We start from the raw sequence: 18155 nt of genomic DNA, 5'->3' as shown, positions 1-18155 counted from the left end.
AGTCTCTTTCCACTATTCCCTATCACTCCTCCAAATGCAAAACTAGTGAAATTCAATTCAACAGACAAATGTCAAGTTCCTACTATGTGCCAAATACCATGATGGGTTATATGAAAGGAGCAAAGATGAATAAGACTGCCTTTAGCAATCATGAGACTCAACAGTGTCACCTCCACTGTTAGATCCATGGACCTACAGTGGCTTCCTCTTACCTTTTATTTAAAATCTTAATTCATCAGCTCTAATCAAGGTAGCTTATCAATTCTTTCCTGTACTCCACCTTCAATCTCACTTCACTTGACTCTCCAACACAATTGTACTATTAGCGATTCAATTTCCATACAGGCCTCTATAGTATCATTCCATATTTACTCTCTCTATTTAGAATCTCTCTGTTCCCAACCTTGCATTTAGCTACCAATCTTTGTCCATCCTTCTTCCAAGATTCACTGCCACCAAATAGATGTCCTATCTGCCCTTCTATTCTGTGAGTTTTCATCAAGTATGCATGTACTTTATATTTTTCTGCTGCTTTGTGCAAGGTCTTTGTTTCAAGTGTATGGCATAAAACCACTAAGAGCAAGTTCCACATCACTTTGGATCCTCCATTCTTACCATCAAGTACCACCTACTTACAGCACTCTCCAATAGAACTTCCTGTGGTGATGGAAATATTTTGTATCTGTACTGTTCTATAAGATAACCACTTGCCAGTATTGAGCAGTTGAAATGTGGCTACTACAACTGAAAAAGTGAACTTAATTTTACTTAATTTTATTTATTTTTAATTTAAATAGTCATATGTGATTATCATATTGAACAATGCAGTTAAAGTGTTATGCAAAATGTGAGTAGTGAATAAACTATCAAATTACCTAAATGGACTTATAACAGTAGAGAAATTTTATTAAAACCATCCAATTGATAACAACAACAAAAAAATCAATGCATATGAAGCAGTGCTCTGGATTTTATGTGAAAGCATTTATTCTTTCATTGCTATTAAGTTTAATTGTGTAGTCATAGAATATATGTATCATGAAGAACAAACTTGATAAATTATTGGAAACTCTTCTAAATCTCTAAATATAAAAAAGAAGTTCAGTTTCTCTAATGACCAAAGTGAATATTTTCAACTCACAGGTGGAAAATTTTCTAATAGTAGGGTCTTCTACAAAAGTTGTGCTAAAAGACATTCTAGTGTTGTATGAGTTATATGTTAAAAATCACTAAACTGAAATGATTTCATGAGAACCCAAATTGGTAAGGCTGTAAATTCAAAATCCATTCAGGGTTCACCTTTTAAATCATAGAAAATTACTTCTTTTCCAATTAGCAAGGAAAATTATAATGTCTGAATTTTTAACTTAACAAGCCATGAAACAATCATCAGCCTCATGAAGAATCCATTATGCACAATTAATGGAGGTAAAATAGGGAAAAAATTATTTTAAATTCATATAACAATTTTATATATTGATTTATACTGTGTACAATGAAAATATTTATTTTGTAGAAAGACAACATTGACTCTGCTTTTTGATATGATGGAATCTTTGTTTAACTTAATAGCATTGGCTCACTGAACTGGAAACTTTAGCAATGGTCTTTGCCGCTGCCATTCATGATTATGAGCATACGGGAACTACAAACAATTTTCATATTCAGACAAGGTAAGTTAGATAAAGGATTAACTTTTCTAAGTTAAAACTTGAAATTAATTTTTCTGAATATTACTTATTTTTAAGAGGATTTCAAAATAATAATGGAGATGTCTAATAAGAATGGATTTTAGCAAAATGCCTTAAGCTTGAAACACCTCAATCAGCAATTCTTATTTATCAAGAATCTTGTATTTTGGTGACATGTTTAGCAATTTAAAGAACATAAAAATGTATAAGTTAATTTTTCTTTGCCCAGAACTTGCACTGAACTATCACACAAGTCAGACGTTTATTCACTGGGACAAATCTTACAACATTATTGTTCACGGCATCAGTCTGGTGTCATTATATATTTGAAAGTAATGAAGTTCCACTTCTGAAAAAAAATCTAAAGATCAAAGAAATCTTATTTCCAGGTTAACATGCAATATTAAATTTAAAATAATTAGAAAATTGGATTTTTAATTATGGTGATAATGGCAGTTATTAGAATCAAAATACCAGAGTAGAGGTGTATTAGTCTGTTAGGAATATTACATAATACTACAGACTGGGTGGTTTAAATAACAAACATTTTCTCACAGTTCTGAAGACTGGACATGCAAGATCAAAGTGTTAGCAAGTTTGTTTTCTTCTGAGGTCTCTCCCCTTGGCTTGCAGACAGCTGACTTCTTGCCGTGTCCTCACATGATCTTTTTTCTGTGCTTGAACATACCTCAGGGTCTCTTCCTCTTCTTATAAGACATCAGTCATATTGGATTAGGGCCCACCCTTTGACCTCTTTCAACATTAATTATCTCTTTATAGGCCTTATCTCCAAATACAGTCACATTCTAAGGTACTGGGGTTAGGACTATAAACATATAAATTTGGGGGAACACGATTCAGTCCATAATAGAAAGGGGCTCTAAGCTCTTTTTGGCTGCAAAGAGATTTCAGTACCCAGGAAACAGAATTTGGTTTAAGACCCATCAGGATCCAATTCACTTGTTTACATAGAATCCTGAATTTCTATGTCTTTCACTAGTCAGAGATGCTTAAGATGGAGATGTAAGTCGAGAGACTGATTTCTTTCCGGAACTACTGTAGAGCTGTCTATTCTTGTTGAGAGAAAACTAAACCCAGTTATTTTTTGTTTGTTCATTTTTTTTAAATTAATAGACTTTATTCCTTAGAGTAGATTTAGGTTTACATAAAAATTGAACAGAATGTACAGAGTTTCCACATACTCCTTCCCCAACCCCACAGTTTCACTTAGTGTTAACATCTTACATCAGGTGTGGTACATTTGTTACAATCGATGAACCAATATTGATACATTATTATTAGCGAAAATCTATAGCCTGCATTTTGGTTTACTGTTTGTGTTATACATTTTATGGGCTTTACAAATGTTTAATGCCATGTATCCACCATTATAGTGTCATCCACAATAGTTTCACTGCCCTAAAAAGTCCCCTGAGCTTAATCTTTTCATTCCTCCCTCCCTCCTTCCCCCTTTACCCATGGCAATCACTGATCTTGTTAAGATCTCTAGTTTTGCCTTTTCCAAAATGTCGTGTATTCGAAATCATGCAGTATGAAGCCTTTGCAAACTGGCTTCTTCCACTTAACAATATGCATTTAAGGTTCCTCTATGTCTTTTCATGACTTTATAGCTCATTTCTTTTTACTTCTGAATAATATTCCATTACATGGATGTACCAGAGTTCACGTATTCAACTATTGAAGGATGTCTTGGTTTCCTCCAAATTTTGGCATTTATGAAAAATCTGCCATAAATGTTCATTTGCAGGTTTTTGCGTGGTCTGTTCATTTGTATTTTAAGAGCAATATTTCTAAATATTGATTTTCCAGCTATAGGAATTTGTTGTTTTGATGTGGGGAGCATGGAACATTTTATTAAAATACTGAACATTTTAGAGCTTCAAGGGATCCTACAGTGAATGAGATCCACATCATACATCATCTGGTCTAAGCCTCACAGTCTAAGAAAAAAAACCAAAGATCTTAATAGGTGAAATTACCTAACTATATGCACATAGTCAGCTGATGGCAAGAGCAGGGTTGAGAAGCTGAGATGAGGGACATTTACTGTCAATCCAGTCTATTTACATAGCTCTGCTCCCATGGGCAGAGACAGACATATAACAATCAATCTTTTACAGCCTTAAATGGATGGACTTGAAAATTATGGCCCCTTGACAGAGACAGAGGGAGAGTTGAAATTTAAACAATGAAATGTTGGGGAAAGCATTCTGTCTATCCCTAGAGTCTCCCAGATTGACAGAGCATAAAATGAAAAGGAAGACCTTGAAGTCTGGTTGTACAGCAGGGATATTATTAACCTACACATTTGTAGAGTATAGAGATGTACTGTTTTCATTTGTGTTAAACATCAAAGGAAAGTTAAACTATGCAGATCATTTTTGCTTAGCAAAAGCTCTTCTATATCCACCAAATTCATAATAAGTGGGATTTTAATTAAAGACAGCTCATTACTGAGCTGGGCCCAGTGTAGGATCACAGTTTTAGGAATTGGAGAAGGGAGCAAGTGATTTGCTTCCAGTAAATATTTCTTGCTCTTTCTATTTTGAAAAGTGAAAGCAATGGACTGGCCTCCAGCAGCAATATTAAATTATCACTTCTAGATTTCTCCTTTTACCATTGATTTACAACTGGATGAAGAGTCCTAATCTACTTATACTTTAGACTGCAGAGAAGGACAAGGAGATGGAGAAAAGAAGGAGGAGAAAGAGGAGAGAGAGGAGGAGGATGAAGAAGAATAATACACTTTTTACCATTTTATATTAAGAAGCTCTGTATAAAAACTGGGGGAAGGTCTAGTATTTTACTTATTTTCTTATATATTATCTATAGGATGAATTATTTAATGGATTAATTCTACAAGAACTTGAACATTTTATCAACAAAAAAGTTATAATGATCACAAATGCAACAATATGATGTGCTTTTTGAAATTATTGGCTTCGCATTTTGTCCAAGTATATATTGGTTTTATGTTACTGATATCAATATTTCTATCGTATTTTATATTATTCATTGTTACTTGGATTTAGAGTTGCTTTTCTAATATGGAAACCTACTTATTGGATAATGCAAAATGACTGAAAAATAATTCAAAACATAGTGCAAGGCTAGATTTGAGTTCAATACAGACATTATAATTCATACAATTCTTGAAAGTGTAAATGAATAGAAATAATTTCCTCTTTGTGAAAAGAAAATGCCAAGCTACATGTAACCATGGACACTGAGTATTGCTTAGAATCTTGGTCTTTCCATAGCAGTCAAAGATTATCTCAAACATTAAGACCATTCTGTATTCTCAGCATCCTTTTGGATTTATGAAACAAAATCACACATAATTTGCTACAATTAAATCTGGTTAAGAAACACATCTTTGCTTGTTGCTGAAAGGAAGAAATAGTGATACTTAGATCCACATCATGCAATAACCCTGGCAAAACTGCCATGGCTAGATTTGAGATTGTATGATACAAAATATGTGATTTGCAAATCACAGTTTTCCCCATGATCTCAGCAAATTTCTGGAGATACTTGGACAAGATCTATTTAATTTTCTCTCAAACAAGGATTTCATGTATGCTCTCCTAGTTCAGTTTTCTGTGTATCGAGCTATGATTATTGTTAATAAAATTTTTAGGCCAAGGCTGGGATGATTAAAAGAAAATCTATTTTGGGGTTATATGCTATTAGCTAACTACATATGTTATTCTACTTTTATGATAGTGCTAGGAACAAAAGAGGAAGTAATTATTCTAATAATTAGGCATTAATTCTAATGCCTAATAGGTCATTTCCCCTATGTTGGATTAATAATCAAGCTTGGTTTATCCACCAGACTATTAGATACAGATCTCAAATAGGTTGCTTGCTACAGAAGCCAGATTTCTTAGTTCTTTCTTTTATTTGTCATTGTCTACTCTTTGGTAAACTTTCAGTGCTAAGGTCAGTTCTAGATCGCTACCCACTGAAAAGCCTGACATAGTCTTAGTGAGACATTTTTAGTGCTGACAGAATATGTGTCTACCAGGAGGAAGGAAAAGTGAGAGAGTGTGTTGCATGTTGGTGAAAGTGGTAGCAAAATTGTTACAGGTTTCACCTTGACTTTCCTTTGGTGCTCTTTTTACTGCCTACCTGCAAGTTGCCAACTTATAATTGCATGGGACACTGCACTGAACATAGTAGCTCTGCTTTCATTCCACACTTGCAAAATGATCTGGCAACTTAAGGGGATAGAGGAAGAAGAAGCAAGGGTTCAATTATACAGATTTGAGAACACTTGGGATATTTCACACTTTATGCTAGAATACCAATTTCAATAGTGCAACTTAAGTACTTTATTTGATGATCAAATTATATGAAAATACAAACAGGTGAGAAGTAAAAGCTTCATGAATTCATCATTTTAAAATATAATGCCCATTATAAATTGGTGGTGAAACATACATTTTAAGTTTTGTTTTACAAAATGGTTTTCCCAGTTTAATGCTAGAGGACCTATAATACTCAAATTGAATTATAGCATTATAAGAGAAAAAAATAGAATCATAAATAGACCAAATGATTTTTAACATCCCCTCTGCCTTCTACCCAAAGTAATTTTAGTCCAAGGGAATAAGGGTGGTAATCAGCTATATAGAATAGGTACCAAAGGATTGGTTCATTCACTGATTAAATGAGGATGTTAGGTGATTTTTTTCTCTCTCTCTTTGTCATATCTAGATCTTGCAGGCATCTGGATTGCAAATTGAAAGGAAAAGGCATAAATACATTTAAATTATGATAATACAAGGAGACTAGGCACATGACCAAGTGGGATTTATGCCTAGGTTTAACATTTAAAATTCAGTTGAAGTAACCCATCATATCAACAGGTTAAAGAAAAAAACGCACAATCACATCAAGGCTAAAGAAAAAAACACAATCATATCAAGATGCAGAAAAAGCACTTACCATAATCCAATAGCTATTCATGATAAAAATATTCAGTAAATTAGGAATAGAGAGAAATTTTATCAACCTGACAAAGAATATCACAAAAAACCTGCAGTTAACATCATACTTAACAGTGAGAAACTCGAAGCTTTCCCACTAAGATCAGGAATAAGGCAAAGATGTCCCCCCCTCTCTACTGCTTTTCAATATCATATTATACAGGTTGGGAAGGAAGACAAAACTGTCTTTGTTCATAGATGACATAATGGTCTATGTAGAAAATCCAAAAACTCAACCAAAATACTTCTAGAACTAATAAGTAATTATAGCAAATAGTAAATTTTCATGATACAAGGTTAATACACAAAACTCAGTCACTCTCATATATACTGGCAATGAGCAAGTGGAATTTGAAGTCAAAATTTAATTAAAATTTTATTTAAAAAATTTAAAACTAAAATTCAATAATGTAAAATATCATTTACATTAGCATCCAAAAATTGAAATACTTGGGTATAAATCTAACAAAATGTACAAGATGTATATAAGGCAAACTACAAAACTCTGATGAAAGAATTCAAAGAAGAGCTACATAAATGAAGAGATACTCCATGTTCATGGATAGGAAAACTCAATATTGTCAAGAAGTCAGTTCTTCTCAACTTGATCTGTAGACTTAATGCAATCCCAATAAAAATAACAGCAAGTTATTTTGTGTATATCAGCAAGCAGATTTAATGTTTATATGGAGAGACAAAAAGACCCAGAACAGCCAACTCAACATTGAAGGAGAGAACAAAGCTGGAGAATGGACACAATCCAACTTCTAGACTTACTATAAGTCTACAGTAAACAAGACAGTGTGGTACTGGCAAAAGAACAGACAAATAGGTCAATGGATCAGAATAGAGAGCTCAGGAATGCACTTACATAAATAAATTCAACTGATCTTTAACAAACGAGCAAATGCCATACAATGGAGCAAAGATAGTATCTTCAACAAATGGTGCTGGAACAACTAGACATCCACATGCAAAAAAATGAATCTGGACACAAACCTTACATTCTTCATAAAAATTAACTCAAAATGTATGATAGACCTAAATGTAAAATGCAAAACTCTGAAACTTCTAGAAGGTAACATAGGAGAAAATCTAGATGATCTTAGGCATAGCAATGACTTTTTCAATACAACACCAAAGCACAATTCTTGAAAGAAATAACTGATAAGCTGGACCTCATTAAAATTAAAAATTTATGCTTTATGAAAGGCAATATCAAGAGAATTATAAGATCAACCAAAGAGTAGGAGAAAATATTTGCAAAAGATATATCTGATAAAGGACTATTGTGCATAATATATAAAGAAATCTTAATACTCAACAATAAGAAAATAAAGAACCTGATTTAAAAATGGTCCTTAACAGATACCTCACCAAAGAAGATATACAGATGGCAAATTAGCTTATGCAAAGATGCTCCATATTATATGTCATCAGGGAAATGCAAATTAAAAAATGAGATATCACTACACATCTTTTAAAAAGGCCAAAATCCAGAACATTGACAACACCAAACGCTAGCAAGGATGTAGATCAACAGGAACTCTCATGCATTGCTGATGAGAATGCAAAATGGTACAGCCGTATTGGAAGACAGTTTGGTGGTTTCTTAAAAAACTAAGCATGCTCTTACCATGTGAGCCAGCAATCACTCTTCTTGGTATTTACCCAACAGAGCTGAAAACTTATGTCCACACGAAAACCTGCACAGAGGTGTTTATAGCAGCTTTATTCATAATTGCCAAAACTTAAAAGCCAAGATGTCATTCAGTAGGTGAGTGGATAAATAAACTGTGATACATCCAGATAATGTAATATTATTTAGTGCTCAAAAGAATTGAGCTATCAAGCCATGAAAAGATATAAAGGTAGCTCACATGCATACTAAAAGGTTCAAGAATTCAATCTGAAAAGGCTACATACATACTGTATGAGTCCAACCATATGACATTCTGGAAATGGCAAAACTGTGAAAACAATAAAAAGATCAGGGGTTGCCAAGGGTTCAGGGGATGGAAAAGGAAGGATGAATTGGCAGATCACAAAGGATTTCTAGGGCAGTGAAAATACTCTGTATGATACAACAATGGTAGATGTATGTCTTTATACATTTGTCCAAACCCATAGAATGTACACCACTAATGTACATCACAAAGGATTTCTAGGGCAGTGAAAATACTCTGTATGATACAACAACGGTTGATGTATGTCGTTATACATTTGTCCAAACCCATAGAATGTACACCACTAAGGGTAAACCCTTAATGTAAACTGTGGACTCTGGGTGATAATGATGTTCAATGTAGATTCATCAATTTCAACAAGTGTACCACTGTGATTGGGGATGTTATTAATGGGGGAGGCTATGCATGTGTGGGGACCAGGGGGTATATGGTGAATCTCTGTACCTTCTGCTCAATTTTGTTGTGAACCTAAAACTGCTCTAAAAAATAAATGCTATTTTTTAAAATTATCATACAGTAAAAAACAAAAAGAAAGGAAACTAAGTACTTCCATAAGTCTAGGTGTTTAATTATAGGATTTTTACGGATGATATTTTGTCTTATTACTTGAGTAGTTTTCAAAGACACTCATGAAGTCTAAAGAAATCCTCTACTTGGCATTTTGTTTTTAATTCTTAGGTCAGATGTTGCCATTTTGTATAATGATCGCTCCGTCCTTGAAAATCACCATGTGAGTGCAGCTTATCGACTTATGCAAGAAGAAGAAATGAATGTCCTGGTAAATTTATCCAAAGATGACTGGAGGTGAGTTTCAGAGGAAACCTAGAGGAAATTTAATTTTAGGGGAAAAGTTAAGTGATATAAACTGAAGAAAACAGATGAAAGTCAATCCTTTACTCACAAAACAAACTCAGTTCCCTTTGACTGGATGATTCTGAGGATGATTAGTGCCTAGAAGAGGGTTCAGGAGCCAGGCTCTGTTACATGGAGCTGAACTATTTCAAGGCCAATTCAACATCTATATACATCATAGCCAATCCATAAGGTTATGTACCACATAAGAAAAACCTTAAGATACATGACTACGTACTCCTGGGAACGGAGCTCTGCTCAGTTGTACCAATATGTGGTCCTACATGAATTCACAATTTTAGCATCACATTGATTCCTTCATATATTACTTTTCTATATGTGTTTAGCTTTCTAAAAAACAAAGAACTCACTATTTGGGGAAAAAATTATGAATATAACATACTAAAATGACCTAGATGCAAAGGGTAATCTTACATGTTTCTCCAAGGCATCTGTCTTCTTAAAAAGAAAAAAAAATTATGTGAAATCGTATTGCTTATTGCCATGCAGGGAAAAATAACAAGATGCATCCCTACTACTCAGCATAACATTCCGTCCTTTCTTCTTGATCCTCAGGTCATCATCATCCCCTTCATTTGACTATAGGCTTGCCAGATGTAGCAAATAAAAATAAAGGACATCCAGTTAAATATAAATTTCAGATAAACATAGACTTTTTTTAGTGTAAATATATCCCTAATTTTCTGTGGGACCTACTTACACTGAAAAAAAAAAAAAAAGGAAGCCTTTATCTTTAACTAAGATCTTGTTAAAAGCCAGTTAATGGGCTGAAAAAACTCCTTTTCAAATTCAAATATCAAAGTGTTGTTTAGGTTTGTTTCTGCTTTTGTTTTTTTCTTTAAATCAAGGTGAAAAGAAATGTCCAAAGAAGTAACCTGGAATTAAGATCTGCCTTAAAATAAATAAATAAAAGTTTAATTCAGGGTTTAAAACAAGCCCTAATTTCCCATGGTTACTTCTCCAAATATTAAAACTTCCTGGATTTTCAAGGCTAGAAAAAATATGGGCTCACTTGCAACTGTAGAAAAAGCTCTATAGTCAGGGGAAGGAGGCATTTTGTTTTGGGAACCCAATTCAGGCCTCTCATTTTATGCCACAGGAAACAATAGCACAGTTGGGTCACCAACCTAGGAAGGCCAGGATCTAATTGTGAAGCCACCACTCCTGGGTATGTGGAAAATAGAAGGGCAAAGGTAGAAGCAGGGACACAAGTGCAGAGGTGTTTCCTAAGGTCTGAGAGATTGACTGTTTACATCTAGAGTATTAATTGATTTCTTCATCAGTGATTATCATTCCCAGAGGTAACATTTGTATTATTACTTTTATTTTTCCTTTGAATTAACTTTTTTCTTCTCAAAGTTTTTCTGTTGCTATTTCAGTGTGATTTTTTCTTTTACACTTTGTTCTTTAACATCTTTATTATTTATTCTCATAATTTACTCCTCTGATATTTTATATTTTTGTACAGTAGCTAAGAAGTTACTGTACAAAACATCCTAATTGGGTGTTTTTATAGATTTTTTTTTTCAACCGCTCCACAAGGCTTGCAGGATCTTAGTTCCCCAACCGGGGATAGAACCCGTGGCCCCAGCAGTGAGAGCACCAAGTCCTAACCACTGGACTGCCAGGGAATTCCCAAATATTTTTTAACACATACTATAATGTCACATTATTTATTATTTGATTTATCATATGATTTAACACAGTTTCCAAAAAGCTATAAAAGATTTATTTGCTGGTATAAACTTGATACTATTTTACCAAGAATTAAAATATGGATAGTGGGACTTCACTGGTGGCTCAGTGATTAAGATTCCGCCTGCCAATTCAGGAGACAGGAGTTCAAGCCCTGGTCTGGGAAGATCCCACATGCGGCAGAGCAACTAAGCCCGTGTGCCACAACTACTGAGCCCACGTGCTGCAACTACTGAGCCCACTTTCCACACTACTGAAGCCCACACGTCTAGAGCCCATGCTCCACAACAAGAAAAGCCATGGCAATGAGAAGCCTGCGCACTGCAACGAAGAGAAGCCCCCGCTCACTGCAACTAGAGAAAGCCCGCACGCAGTGACGAAGACCCAACACAGCCAAAAATAAATAAATAAATAACTTAATTAATTAAAAATTAAAAAAATAAAATATGGGTAGCTTTTTAAGTGTAGGTTTTCTGTTTGCAAATCTATTTTTTAAAGTAACATTAGTAACTATAAATGCAGTAATTTTTAAATTTTGGCAAGAAAAATGTATAAATTAACATTTCCTTTTTGTACTAGTTTGCCTATTGATATTAGTTGATTATTGATAATATCTAACATTTATTGATTACTGTTAAAAAACAAAGTTCAACTGAGTAAATTTTAAAAATCTTATTGGCTTTATTCAACCCAATTCATGAATTGGGCAGCATCCCATCTAGCAAATAAAAAGGAGCTCCAAATAACTGTACAAAATGGCAGACTTTTATAAGCAGAAAGAGGAAGACAAGGAAGTTATTTTATCAAGGAGCTGATTGTTTCAGGTAAAGTCACCTTCCTTTGGGGGATGACAGGGGTCTATCAGGTGGATTATCTCACTAGTGCTGACCAGGTAATTCCACATTGACTGGTTTAAGTTTCCAATCCTGGGGGAGGTATTAAGTCTTGGTTTGGTGATGTGGGCTTAACACAGGACTCCATTTTGGGTCTGTTGTCTCTTTTTTAACATCACATCTGCAAAGTACAAAGTATTTATTAAATTTTATAGATTTCATAAAACTTTTATCTCACTTTTCCTAGTTAACATGAATATTTTGGTATAGTTGGTATTGTAACATGGATGTCTCATAATTTAGAAGAAAAAATGTAATTGAGAATAAGTATTAACTATCTTTGATAGCTTCCATTCCCTTAATATTTGGGTAAAAGAATTCTAAGCAAGCTATCCAATCATGAACAGTAATCAGAGTATTGTCTTCTCATTGCTCCTATCTAAAAATCCAACTGAATTTAGCACCCATAATTTTTAGCAAGAATCTCCAATATGTGGTTGTTCTTAAAAACAAATCATTCAATCATACCATCTTTAGGTAAAATATCTTTGACACATGATCATAATTCAGGTTTACCATGCACCTGTAATTTAGCTTACTCTACTGGCCACAGAATGAAATAAAATATCATTTCCAGTATGTGACTTTTTTACCTATCTATACTGAGCAAGCAATGAATTGTAGAAAATGCAAGGCTTTACTGGCATTACTCATCTCCTGCTTACTGTGAGAATGAGTTATTCATTCATAGGCTTTATGATATGTTCACTGTATTTGCAGTGTCTTGGTTAAAATTTTAATAGTACCAGTAGCTCTGTCTACGATATGTAGGATCGGGGTCCCCAGGGCTTAAACAGAGAATTCCTGCTCACTTATAGCCTTGGTTTCTCTGGAGTTCCCATGATGGAAGCCTGGTACAGTGGAGTGATCCAAGTGTCAGCTTTGCTAGTGGGAACTCTTGTGGGTGAATCTTATCTCTGCTATGTACTAGCTGTGTGACTTAGCAAACAACTCAATCCCCTCTGGTGGGAAATAATAGTACCCCCTCACATAAAAGCACCTAGAACACTGCCTTGATTGAATACTGAATAAATGGTGATGGTTTTCTTAATTACAAATTCTGCCTTTAGAATAGTTTTTTCTTTAAAATTGGTTAGGATTCTTTCTGATATTAATTATTATTTCTAAAAATAATATTTAGAAATTATGAGTGGGGGAGGGATGTAGGTGTGGGTGGGAAAGCATCCATTTCTTTAAAAGGAGATGTTGCACAGCATCATTCACAAATCACTCTCCTGGCAACATCCTATAGCCAAACTTTTGTAAGCTCTTTTACATTTAAAATGTAGCATCTTTTGTGCTCATACCATTAGAAAAAATAAAATGTAATTCGCAATATTAAGGAAATATTTCACTTGAGAACAAAAAGGGGCCAAACAAACCTTTCTGCTTTTGATGACTCCACAGGGATCTTCGGAACCTAGTGATTGAAATGGTTTTGTCTACAGACATGTCGGGTCACTTCCAGCAAATTAAAAATATAAGAAACAGTTTGCAGCAGCCTGAAGGGTAGGTGTTTTTCTTTCATGTTAAAGGTATGTGGGCTTGGACTCAGAGGAGACTGTAATTGGTTACTTTGTTCTGATAATTTGAGCATGTCCTTGTTTTGACAGGCTTGACAAAGCCAAAACCATGTCCCTGATCCTCCATGCAGCAGACATCAGTCACCCAGCCAAATCCTGGCAGCTGCACCACCGATGGACCATGGCCCTGATGGAGGAGTTTTTCCTACAGGTGCCTCTTTCATGTTCTGTGTCTATGCAAATGTTTTTGGAAATAGTGACTGTGCATATAGACATCTTCTCTGTAAAGAATCCAGGCCTTGTGACTTGCTATTACCAACTTGGCCACAACACATTCTTGGGACTTCAGGCAGAATTTATTAATCTTTCAAATAAATGTATTAAATAATCCTATGCAGTATAATACATGTTTTAAAGAGGGTCACGTCTTGGATCTCAGATGCCAATCTCAAGAGAGAGATTAACAAATGGGACAAATGGGTCGCTATCTGCTGTTAAAAGGTAAAATGCTAGGGTTAGGGTTAGGGTTTGCAGAGGTAGCAAACAGCTTTCATCATAAAAAGAGAAAGGGAGGATTTATAACACTTCTGCATACATCTTGCTGGTTAGAATTTAGTTATACATGCATAGTTGCAAAGATGGCTGAGAAATATAGTTTTTAGCTGGGTGAACATGTACCTAACTACAAAAATCTATTGTTATGTGAAAAAGCAAGCCTGGATATTGTTGACAAAAAATTAATCAATAGCCAATCTAAGAAAGAAATGGAAAATTTTATTTGAGCCAAAATAAAGATTATAACCTGGGAGACAGTCCCTCAGAGAATTCTGAGAAGTGTTCTGAAGAGGTAAAGGGGGAGGCCAGTATATATGTGATTTCGGCAAAAGGGGTGCATGCAATCAAGTACACATCTCAGTAGAAGGTTTCTGTTAGTCATACGGAACAGACATTTTAGTTAATGGTTTTAGCGCTTTTCTAAGTATGGGAAGATGCAAGAATCCAAGGTCACAAGAAATTTCTCCTGAAAATATCTAATTATCTGAAGGCCAGTTCTGTCAGTTTTCCCCCAGCACAAAGCACCGCATCCTGATCTTCACCCTGAATTCCTTTCAGCGTATATTGTAAGTCAGCAACTTCAGTGCCTAATGACTTGATTCTTGTAGAACTGGATGGTGGGCAACATTCTTTATTTTACAATCCCTTACCTTTAGGTCTTAATTTCGACCAAGATTTGGGAGGCATTTCATGACCAATTTGTTCCATGGCTCTAGGAATACTCATTCCCAGGTTAGGCAAGAATTTCGTTGTTAGGCCACTCAATGTACTGTTACTGGACTAAACCCTGTTAACAGTGGCCAAAAACCTCTGGAACGCCTGTCATACTAGTCTCTTATGGTTCAGGAAATGGTTCCCTCTTGTTGCTTCTTCCCATATCTAGAGTTACACTATTATAATCATTGATCTTATAGAACTGTATATTTGGTCAATTGTTTCAAGTTGCCTAATCATCAATTTTATCACAGTCACACATTTGGTAATGCAAGAAACAATAATCTTGTAAAATAGGCAGAATACAAGTACTAAGGTCATAAGTGAGTACTTAAGTTAAGAACTTCCATTAGGTGTGACCCAGTATCTCTCCAGGTCATCTGACCAGTCTGTTTTGCACCAATTGCTATCTTTAAGGGAAATGATGCATTGGCATTGTATATTAAGTGCACCAAAGATGTCTGCACATACAAGGTGAGCAGTGGGTCATCTTGACCCCTTACAAGATTGCAAAAAGCAATGTTAATTTCTAAGGAGTTACATGGCTGGTGCCAGAAGGAAAAAAATTGATCTTTATGATTCAGCAGTTATTTCTGCCATTGGGGAGGTTTGGTTAATGCATAATGCAGATGCACAATGGACACTAGAGGGGAGGGAAGAGGCCCAGATGGGCAGAGCAAAAAACATGTTTAAATTTTTCTTGTCTTGCCTTAAAATGTGAATTTTTATTTCATCAATATGGAGAATGACCAGTGTTCTCTACAACAAGTATATGGTTTTTTTCTCTATGGTGTCCTTATTCTGTTTCTACTCCCACTGCGGGTACTGCAGTAAAATGAGCCAAGTAACTCAGGAAAGTGCTCTACTTACAATTATAGTTTTATTATAAAGAATACAACTCAGGAACAGCCAAATGAAGAAGTTCATAGACCAAGGTCTGGAAGGGTCCCAGACATGAAGCTTCCACGCTCTTTCCCCATAGAGTCATGGTGTGTCACCTTCCTGGCACATCAATGTATTCACCTGCCAAAACGTGCCACTGAATTTTGGTGTCAGGAGTTTTTATGGGGATTCATTACATAGGCATGACTGATTAAATCATTGCCCATGTGATTGAACTCAACTTCCAGCCATCCTTTCCTCCCAGATGACGCTGCCCCAATATTCCAACCCTCTAATCATGTGATTGGTCTCTCTGGTGAGCAGCCCTACCTAACCTGAAGCAATCTAAGGGGCCTTATGCCATGAGTCACATAATTAGCATAACAAAGAGTCTCCTATCACTAAGGAAATTTCATGGGTTTTTGAACCTTTGTGCCAGGAACCAAGAACAAAGATCAGATACATTATTTATGATGCCACAGTACCGCTTAGAGAAGCTCTTTTTTAACTTCTGTATTTTCAGAGTATTTGATTTCTCAACATTGTTGTTTATTTTTAATCTTTATTTTTTAATGTTTCACTTATTCTGAAAACATAAAGACCAAATACATTACTGTAGTTAGATGACTATGGTTTTTGTCTCCTATCATCAATAGGTATATGGTTTCACTTTGAAATAGCGTTGCATAGTCCTAGAGAAAGTTACTAAGTAACATCTTCGAAATTCAAATATTTTCACATTGAAAATGTCTTTAAAAAATATTTTAATACATTTTGTGTTTAAAAATAAAAGACCAAATGTTAAAATCTGTTCAATTCTAAAGGCAAGCTGCGTGCTATGGCCAATTAAAAATTATAATTTTAGTTACTCAACCAATCATCAGACAATGGTAAATATAAAATAGACTTAGAGATTTTTAATAACAACATTCTCACATTAGAGATGAAAAAAACAGAACCAGGAAAAGATAAAATGACTTTTCTTGGGTTAAGAAGAAATATTAAAATATTTTTAATTGAATGACCATGAAAACACAACATATGAAAATTTGTGGGCTGCAGCTGAAGCAATGCTAAGAGAAAATTTTATAGCTTTAGTTGCTTATATTAGAAAAGAACGTATAAATCAATTATCTATGTTTCTACCTTACTAAGTAAGCTAAAAAATGTTAAGAAAATTAAACCAAAATAAGTTGATGGAAGGAGGTAATAAATATAAAAGCAGAAATCGATGAAATAGAACAAGGCAAACAATAGCAAAAATTAACAAAAACAGCAGTTGGTTCTCTGAAAAAAATAAAATAAAATTACTAGCAGTATCAAAAAGAGAAAAAAACGCATAAATTGTAAAGGAAAGAAGAGATATTGTTATAGATCTATATATATCAAAAGGATAAAGAATGTTATATACAATATAAATTTAATGACTCAGATGAAATTACCAAATTATTTGAAAGATACAAATTACCAAAACAGACACAAGAAAAAAATTGTAATCTGAATATCCATATATCTGTTTTTAAACACTGTAATCTAAACTCTTCCCATGAAGAAATTCCAGGCTTAAATGGCTTCAGTTCTTAGTTCTCATTTCAATTCTTAATTCTCAGTTCAGCTGAGAGAGGGTGAATTCTCTCAAACTTTTCAGGAAAAAATAATGCCAGTCTTAACACAAATTCTTTCATGACATGTAAGAAGAGGGAAAATTGTCAATATAACCCCTGACAAAAACTAACAAAGCCTTTGCAAGTAAGAAAATTGTACACCCATATCTGTCATGAACCTAGATATAAAATTCCTTAAAATATTAGCAAATCCAACTCAGCAATATAGTAAAAGGGTACTCAAAAATCATTTAGGTACTTTACCATATTAAGAGGAAAAAAGGGGGGAAAAACCCTGTTATCATCTCAACACTTGCAGAAAAAGCATTTGACAAAATTCAAAAGACATTTATTATAAAAACTTTCAGCAAACTAGAAATAGGAGACCTCTCTCAACCAGGCAAAAGGTGCCTATAGTTAACAATACTTCATGGTGAAATATTGAACACTTTCATTCTAAGATTTGGATGTCTGCTCTTACCATTTCCGTTCAGCATTGCATTTGAAATTCTAGGTAGTTCAATAAGGTAATAAAAGGAAATAAAGTATAGATTGGATAAAAATAAATAAAACTGTCTTATTTCCAGAAACATGAGCATCTGCATAGAAAATCTTAAAGAATCTGTTAAAAGCTACTTGAACTGATAAATGAGTTTATCAGGGTTGTTGAATCAATTGTATTTCTGTATGCTAGCAGCAAAAAATTTGAAAATTAAAATTTAAAAACAATATTATTTATAATA

General features: G+C 34.3%; 1 protein-coding gene across 6 annotated transcripts in view; it reads left to right on the top strand.

Moving 5' to 3' along the window:
• The window catches only part of PDE1A (phosphodiesterase 1A), a 349210-nt gene that overhangs the window by 274599 nt on the left and 56456 nt on the right, over nucleotides 1-18155 (top strand). For all 6 annotated transcript variants that reach the window (XM_067026418.1, XM_067026419.1, XM_067026416.1 and 3 more), the window contains 4 exons: nucleotides 1573-1673; nucleotides 9352-9477; nucleotides 13542-13643; nucleotides 13748-13868. In XM_067026418.1, the coding sequence (XP_066882519.1) occupies nucleotides 1573-1673; nucleotides 9352-9477; nucleotides 13542-13643; nucleotides 13748-13868 (450 nt within the window). The remainder of the gene's footprint in view (nucleotides 1-1572; nucleotides 1674-9351; nucleotides 9478-13541; nucleotides 13644-13747; nucleotides 13869-18155) is intronic.

Source organism: Kogia breviceps, chromosome 2 (genome assembly GCF_026419965.1).
Source record: "Kogia breviceps isolate mKogBre1 chromosome 2, mKogBre1 haplotype 1, whole genome shotgun sequence".
NCBI lineage: Eukaryota > Metazoa > Chordata > Mammalia > Artiodactyla > Physeteridae > Kogia > Kogia breviceps.
This window is presented reverse-complemented; position numbering and strand designations above follow the sequence as displayed.